General features: G+C 44.3%; 1 protein-coding gene across 3 annotated transcripts in view; it reads left to right on the top strand.

The window, feature by feature from the left end:
- csnk1e (casein kinase 1, epsilon) overlaps positions 1-3,382 on the top strand; it is a 7,910-nt gene extending 4,528 nt beyond the window's left edge. For 2 of the 3 annotated variants that reach the window (XM_055058089.1, XM_055058090.1), the window contains 3 exons: positions 1-180; positions 251-387; positions 474-1,149. The exon at positions 1-180 is cut by the window's left edge and continues 19 nt beyond it. In XM_055058089.1, coding sequence (XP_054914064.1) covers positions 1-180; positions 251-387; positions 474-545 — 389 coding nt within the window. In that variant the 3' untranslated portion in view covers positions 546-1,149. Of the gene's footprint in view, positions 181-250; positions 388-473; positions 1,150-1,178; positions 1,233-1,865 lie in introns of those variants that run through there. The other variant, XM_055058091.1, reaches the window with a different exon arrangement.
- Positions 3,383-12,372: the final 8,990 nt, after the last annotated feature.

Genomic DNA, 12,372 nt, shown 5'->3' with positions numbered 1-12,372 from the left:
AGGACGGGGAGCGAGAGAGGAGAGAAGGGAAGGAAGGGGAGGACCGAGGCGGCGCGGGTCAGAGAGGAGCCGGAGGCCGAGCCCTGCCTCCAGGTCCGAACCCTGGTGCCGCCAACCGAGTCCGGAACGAGCCAGAGACGGCTCCGTCCAACCAGGCGTCGCGTGGAGCCCAGCCGTCAGGTCAGGAGGCCTTTTGGGTAAAACGCCGTCAGACGAGGTTCAGTTTCTGACCGCTGTCCGCTGCACGCAGGCAACCGGTCGCCTCAGGCGGGCCGGGCTGAAAGAGAAAGGAAGGTGGCGATGAGGCTCCACCGCGGCGCCCCCGCCAACGTCTCGTCCTCTGACCTCAATGCACGTCTCGACCAATCACGCATCACTGCCTCACAGGTAGGAAGTCTGGGATGGAGACCCCACCTTTAGCCAAGCACTGCACTCTGCTAGCCTGTTGCGTCCATTGATGTTTGGACTTTTAGGGTGATTGTCCAGTTGACCCGGTTCTACTGGAACCAGAACTTCTGCTCCACCTCCAGCTGCTGTGGTTCTGACCCAAACCAACCTGTTCCCCTCCTGGCCTGTGGGGCTGCACCAACAACCACTGCAGGAAACGACACTAAAACCTCTGAAGACACTGAGAGCAACTTCCGGTTTCACCAGATGAACCAAGATGGAGGCGTCAGAGTTTAGTGATTTCTCTTTAGTGTTTGGCTGAAGACCAGGAGCCATTTCTGCTGCTAGCACTAGCGGCTAGGCTAACATGTTAGCATTTACCCAGAATGCCCTGCACTGTAGTCCACTTCCTGCTTTGAAGCGCTCTCTGGTCCTCTTGGTGTTCTCATTCAAACTGAACCAGAGTGAGGTTTGGAGGACCAGAGGTCAGAGGTCAAAGGTCGATTACCATTCACACCTCACCAACCAGTCTGGACTTTCCTCTAATTCAGAAAAGGGTTGAATATGAATGATGAATATGACGATGAGTGAAAAGAAGCAGATGAAGAAATGGAAGAAAATATTCACAGAGAGAGAAAATTTAAGCTTGAGAATCTGTTTCCTGTATGTCTTGAGATATTGACTCGTCTTTGACACCATTTTATTTATATATATATATTTATATGTATATGGATGAAGAACCTTTCTGTTGGCGTCTCTGTGGTTTTTAAGGTTCTCTGTTCTCCATGTAGGTCAATGTGCCGTTTGAACATCTGGCAAAGTGACTTTCTGCTGTCAGGCTGCAGGTCAGTGACAGAAGCAGCTTCACAGCATCAACCGTCTGTTGCTGAGGAACAGCCTTCCTTTTGCTTTTAGATTCTAGAAGACAAACAGGAATCCTCCTGATAGTCAGACTGACAGGAGGATTCACCGCCGTTCCCTAGCAACCCCCGCCCGTTCCCTAGCAACCAACCCCCGCCCGTTCCCTAGCAACCCCCGCCCGTTCCCTAGCAACCCAGCTCTTGTTCCACTGGCAGATTATTTATTATTTTTCATTTTAAATATATTTTCCATATTATAAGTGAAATAATCTGCCAATAAAGGTAGAGATTTTTCATTAATGATAAGTAATTAATGATTTAAAGCAAATGTTTTGATGAAAAGTTATTTGTATCGTCTTATTAACTAAAATATTTGCATTAGAAACAGATAAAAATCTGACTTTAGTTTTTGACCAACAAGTTATTAATCTGTACGACTTTTAGACCCTTTTTCAAATGTTTTCATTAAAATGTTGCATTTTCTGTTGAGCATGTAAAGAACATAATGTAAAAACTATTTTTCATTTAACTGGAGGATAAATAAACGCCATTTGTTCCTCTGCTAACGTTCATCCGTTCGGTTTTGTGACGTTTCTTTGTTTTGTCTCCATCATGTAGCAACCGAAGGGCGTCGAACCCCGACTTTCAAATCCAAATCGAACAAATGAAGGCATGAATGGTGAGGGAGGCGGCGGGCGAGTGGGCGAGCGAGGACCCAGAGCGTCTGTCCGTGTTGCTGGTGGGAAACCAGTGGGAGACGAGAAACTCCAGCTGAACCAGTTTGGGCTTCGATTCAGCGCCGGCATCAGGAGCGGGGCGCTAAACTTCGCTTCTTTTCACTTTCACATCAATTTGCACAAAAAACAGAATGAAAACATCAAAGTGCACAAAAAGGACTAAAAGTGTAATTTATACGAGTCGCTGATCAGAGACGATGAATTTGCTTTTGTCTGCAGCTTCTGCTGTTATTTATTCTGATGTAAAGGTGAAGCCAGATATTTACATACTCTATAAAACCACACAACCTTTAATTCTTAACACTCTGAGGGTCATTTCCTGTTTTACTCCAGTTCAGCCTCATCTTATTTCTATCAAATTTAAGAGGAAGACATTAAAATGTCTCATTTCAGGGACTTTAATTATTTAGTCAATTTAATCAAAAACTAGAAACAAAATCTCAGTTCAAAGTTTCCTTAGAAATGTGGATTGTGGATGCTAACATTAGCCGTAGCTAATGCTAACGTGTTTAGCATTATGATGCTATCTCAGGCTAGCATAGCTTTTAACAACAGCAGCATACAAACAGATGGCAGCAGAAATGAAGCAGAGGAGAAGCTTCACTCTTCTGTGTGCATCATATTTACCAGAAACATTTTTAGCTTCTTCCTCCCTTCCAGCCTGATACACGACATTTAAATGGAGCTATTTTCAAACAATAGCTTTAGTTTTTGATGCTGTTTTACGCCACACTGCAAAAACACAAAATCTACCAAACATCTTAATCACCTGAAACCAGACAAAAATAACTTGCAATAAATAATTCCTTTCTACGAATGAAAAGCTTCAGTTTCACTTGGCAAATATCATAAACTTAGTTTATGAATGATAAAATTTGAAAAAATTCTTTAAAAGTTGTTTAAAATGCTGATATCTATCAAACCGGGATGATTTATGTTATCCTTGCTGACCTAAAACAGGAACAGTTTGCTCTGATTTATTGTCAGAACCTTTTTACACAGAGGATTTATATCTGGTTTCAACCTGCAGCCTGTTTGGGTCTCAGTCGGAGACGATCAGAAGAAAAGAGCCAATGAGAAAATCTGCTTTTGGAACGTCTCCATCTTTGTTCGTGTTCTTGTGTCAAGCTTCTGTTTCGCCTTCAGCTTTGCTTTAAGGACTCAGAGGAAATGTCCGGACCAGGAGAGAAGTTGGCATGAAGTTAATGGAATGTGAGAAGTGTACAGCAGTCGGAGTGTAGAGACGTCTCGGCAGAATGTGACAGAAAACTTATTTTTCTTTGATAAACTTTTAGAGTCTGAGACAGAAGGAAAAACTGGCCTGTTTTCCCTTTTGCTGCTTCAGTTTTATGAGTATTGCTGTTTATTTTCAGATTCAATAAAAATATTCGCAGCTTACCCAGACTCCTGGTCTTGTTTCATGGGTAAGAACGGCCTAGTCAAAGTCCGGCTCTGAATCCTCCATCCTGAGCTCAAGCAGTTAAATGTAAATAAGTTGGAGCAACGACTGAGTGGACGGAGGTGAGTCTTCATCTTTAACTAAATGATTCCTGGAAATACATTCACATGGTTTTTCACTTACTTGACTTTAAATTTCATTTTAAAAATGTTTTATAGCTTGAATTTGTTTTGTTTTTATCTGATTTTGCTGCTACGCACTAATCAGTTCTCCTTATTCAACAATGAAGCTTGTTCATAAATATAAAACTAAACTCTTATTAGTTTTAGTCAATAAAACTCAAATAGAAGAAAAAGCTGTTTTTGAACATCCAACCATTCATCCAACCAGACATCCATCCAGACATCCAACCAGACATCCAACCATTCATCCAACCATTCATCCGACCAGACATCCAACCATTCATCCAACCATTCATCCAACCAGACATCCAACCATTCATCCAACCATTCATCCAACCATTCATCCAACCAGACATCCAACCATTCATCCAACCATTCATCCAACCAGACATCCAACCAGACATCCAACCATTCATCCAACCATTCATCCAACCAGACATCCAACCATTCATCCAACCATTCATCCAACCAGACATCCAACCATTCATCCAACCATTCATCCATCCAGACATCCAACCATTCATCCATCCAGACATCCAACCATTCATCCAACCATTCATCCAACCAGACATCCAACCATTCATCCAACCAGACATCCAACCATTCATCCATCCAGACATCCAACCAGACATCCAACCATTCATCCATCCAGACATCCAACCATTCATCCATCCAGACATCCAACCATTCATCCAACCAGACATCCAACCATTCATCCAACCAGACATCCAACCAGACATCCAACCATTCATCCAACCATTCATCCAACCAGATATCCAACCAGACATCCAACCATTCATCCAACCATTCATCCAACCAGACATCCAACCAGACATCCAACCATTCATCCAACCATTCATCCAACCAGATATCCAACCAGACATCCAACCATTCATCCAACCATTCATCCAACCATTCATCCAACCAGACATCCAACCATTCATCCAACCAGACATCCAACCATTCATCCAACCATTCATCCAACCAGACATCCAACCATTCATCCAACCAGACATCCAACCAGACATCCAACCATTCATCCAAACATTCATCCAACCAGACATCCAACCATTCATCCAACCATTCATCCAACCAGACATCCAACCAGACATCCAACCAGACATCCAACCATTCATCCAACCAGACATCCAACCATTCATCCAACCAGACATCCAACCAGACATCCAACCATTCATCCAACCATTCATCCAACCAGACATCCAACCAGACATCCAACCAGACATCCAACCATTCATCCAACCATTCATCCAACCATTCATCCAACCAGACATCCAACCATTCATCCAACCATTCATCCAACCAGACATCCAACCATTCATCCAACCAGACATCCAACCATTCATCCAACCATTCATCCAACCATTCATCCAACCATTCATCCAACCAGACATCCAACCATTCATCCAACCATTCATCCAACCAGACATCCAACCATTCATCCAACCAGACATCCGACCAGACATCCAACCAGACATCCAACCATTCATCCATCCAGACATCCAACCATTCATCCAACCATTCATCCAACCAGACATCCAACCATTCATCCAACCAGACATCCAACCATTCATCCATCCAGACATCCAACCATTCATCCATCCAGACATCCAACCATTCATCCATCCAGACATCCAACCATTCATCCAACCATTCATCCAACCAGACATCCAACCATTCATCCAACCAGACATCCAACCATTCATCCAACCAGACATCCAACCAGACATCCAACCATTCATCCAACCATTCATCCAGCCAGGTAATCCAACCGGTCATCCAACCATTCATCCAACCAGATATCCAACCAGACATCCAACCATTCATCCAACCATTCATCCAACCAGACATCCAACCAGACATCCAACCATTCATCCAACCATTCATCCAACCATTCATCCAACCATTCATCCAACCAGACATCCAACCAGACATCCAACCATTCATCCAACCATTCATCCAACCAGACATCCAACCATTCATCCAACCAGACATCCAACCATTCATCCAACCAGACATCCAACCATTCATCCAACCATTCATCCAACCATTCATCCATCCAGACATCCGACCAGACATCCAACCATTCATCCAACCATTCATCCAACCATTCATCCAACCATTCATCCAACCAGATATCCAACCATTCATCCAACCATTCATCCAACCATTCATCCAACCAGACATCCGACCAGACATCCAACCAGACATCCAACCATTCATCCATCCAGACATCCAACCATTCATCCAACCATTCATCCAACCAGACATCCAACCATTCATCCAACCAGACATCCAACCATTCATCCATCCAGACATCCAACCATTCATCCAACCATTCATCCATCCAGACATCCAACCATTCATCCATCCAGACATCCAACCATTCATCCAACCATTCATCCAACCAGACATCCAACCATTCATCCAACCAGACATCCAACCATTCATCCAACCATTCATCCAACCATTCATCCAACCAGACATCCAACCATTCATCCAACCAGACATCCAACCATTCATCCAACCATTCATCCAACCATTCATCCAACCAGACATCCAACCATTCATCCAACCAGACATCCAACCATTCATCCAACCATTCATCCAACCAGACATCCAACCATTCATCCAACCAGACATCCAACCAGACATCCAACCATTCATCCAACCATTCATCCAACCAGACATCCAACCATTCATCCAACCATTCATCCAACCAGACATCCAACCAGACATCCAACCATTCATCCATCCAGACATCCAACCATTCATCCAACCATTCATCCAACCAGACATCCAACCATTCATCCAACCAGACATCCAACCATTCATCCATCCAGACATCCAACCATTCATCCAACCATTCATCCAACCATTCATCCATCCAGACATCCAACCATTCATCCATCCATTCATCCAACCATTCATCCAACCAGACATCCAACCATTCATCCAACCAGACATCCAACCATTCATCCAACCATTCATCCAACCATTCATCCAACCATTCATCCAACCAGACATCCAACCATTCATCCAACCAGACATCCAACCATTCATCCAACCATTCATCCAACCAGACATCCAACCATTCATCCAACCAGACATCCATCCAGACATCCAACCATTCATCCATCCAGACATCCAACCATTCATCCAACCATTCATCCAACCAGATATCCAACCATTCATCCAACCATTCATCCAACCATTCATCCAACCAGACATCCAACCAGACATCCAACCATTCATCCAACCAGACATCCAACCAGACATCCAACCATTCATCCAACCATTCATCCAACCAGACATCCAACCAGACATCCAACCAGACATCCAACCATTCATCCAACCATTCATCCAACCATTCATCCAACCATTCATCCAACCATTCATCCAACCAGACATCCAACCATTCATCCAACCATTCATCCAACCAGACATCCAACCATTCATCCAACCAGACATCCGACCAGACATCCAACCAGACATCCAACCATTCATCCATCCAGACATCCAACCATTCATCCAACCATTCATCCAACCAGACATCCAACCATTCATCCAACCAGACATCCAACCATTCATCCATCCAGACATCCAACCATTCATCCAACCATTCATCCATCCAGACATCCAACCATTCATCCATCCAGACATCCAACCATTCATTCAACCATTCATCCAACCAGACATCCAACCATTCATCCAACCAGACATCCAACCATTCATCCAACCAGACATCCAACCAGACATCCAACCATTCATCCAACCATTCATCCAGCCAGACATCCAACCATTCATCCAACCATTCATCCAACCAGACATCCAACCATTCATCCAACCATTCATCCAACAGACATTCAACCAGACATCCAACCATTCATCCAACCATTCATCCAACCATTCATCCAACCATTCATCCAACCAGATATCCAACCAGATATCCAACCATTCATCCAACCATTCATCCAACCAGACATCCAACCATTCATCCAACCAGACATCCAACCATTCATCCAACCAGACATCCAACCATTCATCCAACCATTCATCCAACCATTCATCCATCCAGACATCCGACCAGACATCCAACCATTCATCCAACCATTCATCCAACCATTCATCCAACCATTCATCCACCAGACATCCAACCATTCATCCAACCATTCATCCAACCATTCATCCAACCAGACATCCAACCATTCATCCAACCAGACATCCAACCATTCATCCAACCATTCATCCAAACCATTCATCCAACCATTCATCCAACCAGACATCCAACCATTCATCCAACCAGACATCCAACCATTCATCCAACCATTCATCCAACCAGACATCCAACCATTCATCCAACCAGACATCCATCCAGACATCCAACCATTCATCCATCCAGACATCCAACCATTCATCCAACCATTCATCCAACCAGATATCCAACCATTCATCCAACCATTCATCCAACCATTCATCCAACCAGACATCCAACCAGACATCCAACCATTCATCCAACCAGACATCCAACCAGACATCCAACCATTCATCCAACCAGATATCCAACCAGACATCCAACCATTCATCCAACCATTCATCCAACCAGACATCCAACCATTCATCCAACCAGACATCCAACCATTCATCCAACCATTCATCCAACCAGACATCCAACCATTCATCCAACCATTCATCCAACCAGACATCCAACCATTCATCCAACCATTCATCCAACCATTCATCCAACCAGACATCCAACCAGACATCCAACCATTCATCCAACCATTCATCCAACCATTCATCCAACCAGACATCCAACCATTCATCCAACCATTCATCCAACCAGACATCCAACCAGACATCCAACCATTCATCCAACCATTCATCCAACCATTCATCCAACCAGACATCCAACCATTCATCCAACCATTCATCCAACCAGACATCCAACCATTCATCCAACCATTCATCCAACCAGACATCCAACCAGACATCCAACCAGACATCCAACCATTCATCCAACCAGACATCCAACCACATCCAACCATTCATCCAACCATTCATCCAACCAGACATCCAACCATTCATCCAACCATTCATCCAACCATTCATCCAACCAGACATCCAACCATTCATCCAACCATTCATCCAACCATTCATCCAACCAGACATCCATCCAGACATCCGACCAGACATCCAACCATTCATCCAACCATTCATCCAACCAGACATCCAACCATTCATCCAACCATTCATCCAACCAGACATCCAACCATTCATCCAACCATTCATCCAACCAGACATCCAACCATTCATCCAACCATTCATCCAACCAGACATCCAACCATTCATCCAACCATTCATCCAACCATTCATCCAACCAGACATCCAACCATTCATCCAACCATTCATCCAACCATTCATCCAACCAGATATCCAACCATTCATCCAACCATTCATCCAACCATTCATCCAACCAGACATCCATCCAGACATCCAACCATTCATCCAACCATTCATCCGACCAGACATCCAACCATTCATCCAACCATTCATCCAACCAGACATCCAACCATTCATCCAACCATTCATCCAACCAGACATCCAACCATTCATCCAACCATTCATCCAACCAGACATCCAACCATTCATCCAACCATTCATCCAACCATTCATCCAACCAGACATCCAACCATTCATCCAACCATTCATCCAACCATTCATCCAACCAGACATCCAACCATTCATCCAACCATTCATCCAACCATTCATCCAACCATTCATCCAACCAGACATCCAACCATTCATCCAACCATTCATCCGACCAGACATCCAACCATTCATCCAACCATTCATCCAACCAGACATCCAACCATTCATCCAACCATTCATCCAACCAGATATCCAACCATTCATCCAACCAGACATCCAACCATTCATCCAACCAGACATCCAACCATTCATCCAACCATTCATCCAACCCACATCCCCAGACATCAACCATTCATCCAACCATTCATCCAACCATTCATCCAACCATTCATCCAACCATTCATCCAACCAGATATCCAACCATTCATCCAACCATTCATCCAACCATTCATCCAACCATTCATCCAACCAGACATCCGACCAGACATCCAACCAGACATCCAACCATTCATCCATCCAGACATCCAACCATTCATCCAACCATTCATCCAACCAGACATCCAACCATTCATCCACCAGACATCCAACCATTCATCCATCCAGACATCAACCATTCATCCATCCAGACATCCAACCATTCATCCAACCATTCATCCAACCAGACATCCAACCATTCATCCAACCAGACATCCAACCATTCATCCAACCATTCATCCAACCATTCATCCAACCATTCATCCAACCAGACATCCAACCATTCATCCAACCAGACATCCAACCATTCATCCAACCATTCATCCAACCAGACATCCAACCATTCATCCAACCAGACATCCATCCAGACATCCAACCATTCATCCACCAGACATCCAACCATTCATCCAACCATTCATCCAACCAGATATCCAACCATTCATCCAACCATTCATCCAACCATTCATCCAACCAGACATCCAACCAGACATCCAACCATTCATCCAACCAGACATCCAACAGACATCCAACCATTCATCCAACCATTCATCCAACCAGACATCCAACCAGACATCCAACCAGACATCCAACCATTCATCCAACCATTCATCCAACCATTCATCCAACCATTCATCCAACCATTCATCCAACCAGATCCAACCATTCATCCAACCATTCATCCAACCAGACATCCAACCATTCATCCAACCAGACATCCGACCAGACATCCAACCAGACATCCAACCATTCATCCATCCAGACATCCAACCATTCATCCAACCATTCATCCAACCAGACATCCAACCATTCATCCAACCAGACATCCAACCATTCATCCATCCAGACATCCAACCATTCATCCAACCATTCATCCATCCAACCATTCATCCATCCAGACATCCAACCATTCATCCAACCATTCATCCAACCAGACATCCAACCATTCATCCAACCAGACATCCAACCATTCATCCAACCAGACATCCAACCAGACATCCAACCATTCATCCAACCATTCATCCAGCCAGACATCCAACCATTCATCCAACCATTCATCCAACCAGACATCCAACCATTCATCCAACCATTCATCCAACCAGACATCAACCAGACATCCAACCATTCATCCAACCATTCATCCAACCATTCATCCAACCATTCATCCAACCAGATATCCAACCAGACATCCAACCATTCATCCAACCATTCATCCAACCAGACATCCAACCATTCATCCAACCAGACATCCAACCATTCATCCAACCAGACATCCAACCATTCATCCAACCATTCATCCAACCATCATCATCATCCAGACATCCGACCAGACATCGAACCATTCATCCAACCATTCATCCAACCATTCATCCAACCATTCATCCAACCAGACATCCAACCATTCATCCAACCATTCATCCAACCATTCATCCAACCATTCATCCAACCAGACATCCGACCAGACATCCAACCAGACATCCAACCATTCATCCACCAGACATCCAACCATTCATCCAACCATTCATCCAACCAGACATCCAACCATTCATCCATCCAGATCCAACCATTCATCCATCCAGACATCCAACCATTCATCCATCCAGACATCCAACCATTCATCCAACCATTCATCCAACCAGACATCCAACCATTCATCCAACCAGACATCCAACCATTCATCCAACCAGACATCCAACCAGACATCCAACCATTCATCCAACCATTCATCCAGCCAGACATCCAACCATTCATCCAACCATTCATCCAACCAGACATCCAACCAGACATCCAACCATTCATCCAACCATTCATCCAACCATTCATCCAACCAGATATCCAACCAGACATCCAACCATTCATCCAACCATTCATCCAACCAGACATCCAACCATTCATCCAACCAGATATCCAACCATTCATCCAACCATTCATCCAACCAGACATCCAACCATTCATCCAACCATTCATCCAACCAGACATCCAACCATTCATCCAACCATTCATCCAACCATTCATCCAACCAGACATCCAACCAGACATCCAACCATTCATCCAACCATTCATCCAACCATTCATCCAACCAGACATCCAACCATTCATCCAACCATTCATCCAACCAGACATCCAACCAGACATCCAACCATTCATCCAACCATTCATCCAACCATTCATCCAACCAGACATCCAACCATTCATCCAACCATTCATCCAACCAGACATCCAACCATTCATCCAACCATTCATCCAACCAGACATCCAACCAGACATCCAACCAGACATCCAACCATTCATCCAACCAGACATCCAACCATTCATCCAACCATTCATCCAACCATTCATCCAACCAGACATCCAACCATTCATCCAACCATTCATCCAACCATTCATCCAACCAGACATCCGACCAGACATCCAACCAGACATCCAACCATTCATCCATCCAGACATCCAACCATTCATCCAACCATTCATCCAACCAGACATCCAACCATTCATCCATCCAGACATCCAACCATTCATCCACCAGACATCCAACCATTCATCCATCCAGACATCCAACCATTCATCCAACCATTCATCCAACCAGACATCCAACCATTCATCCAACCAGACATCCAACCAGACATCCAACCATTCATCCAACCATTCATCCAACCATTCATCCA

Source organism: Poeciliopsis prolifica, unplaced genomic scaffold (genome assembly GCF_027474105.1).
Source record: "Poeciliopsis prolifica strain line A6 unplaced genomic scaffold, Auburn_PproV2 SCAFFOLD049, whole genome shotgun sequence".
NCBI classification, from domain to species: domain Eukaryota; kingdom Metazoa; phylum Chordata; class Actinopteri; order Cyprinodontiformes; family Poeciliidae; genus Poeciliopsis; species Poeciliopsis prolifica.
Note: the sequence above shows the minus strand (reverse complement) of the source record. Positions and strands in the feature narration are given on the sequence as shown.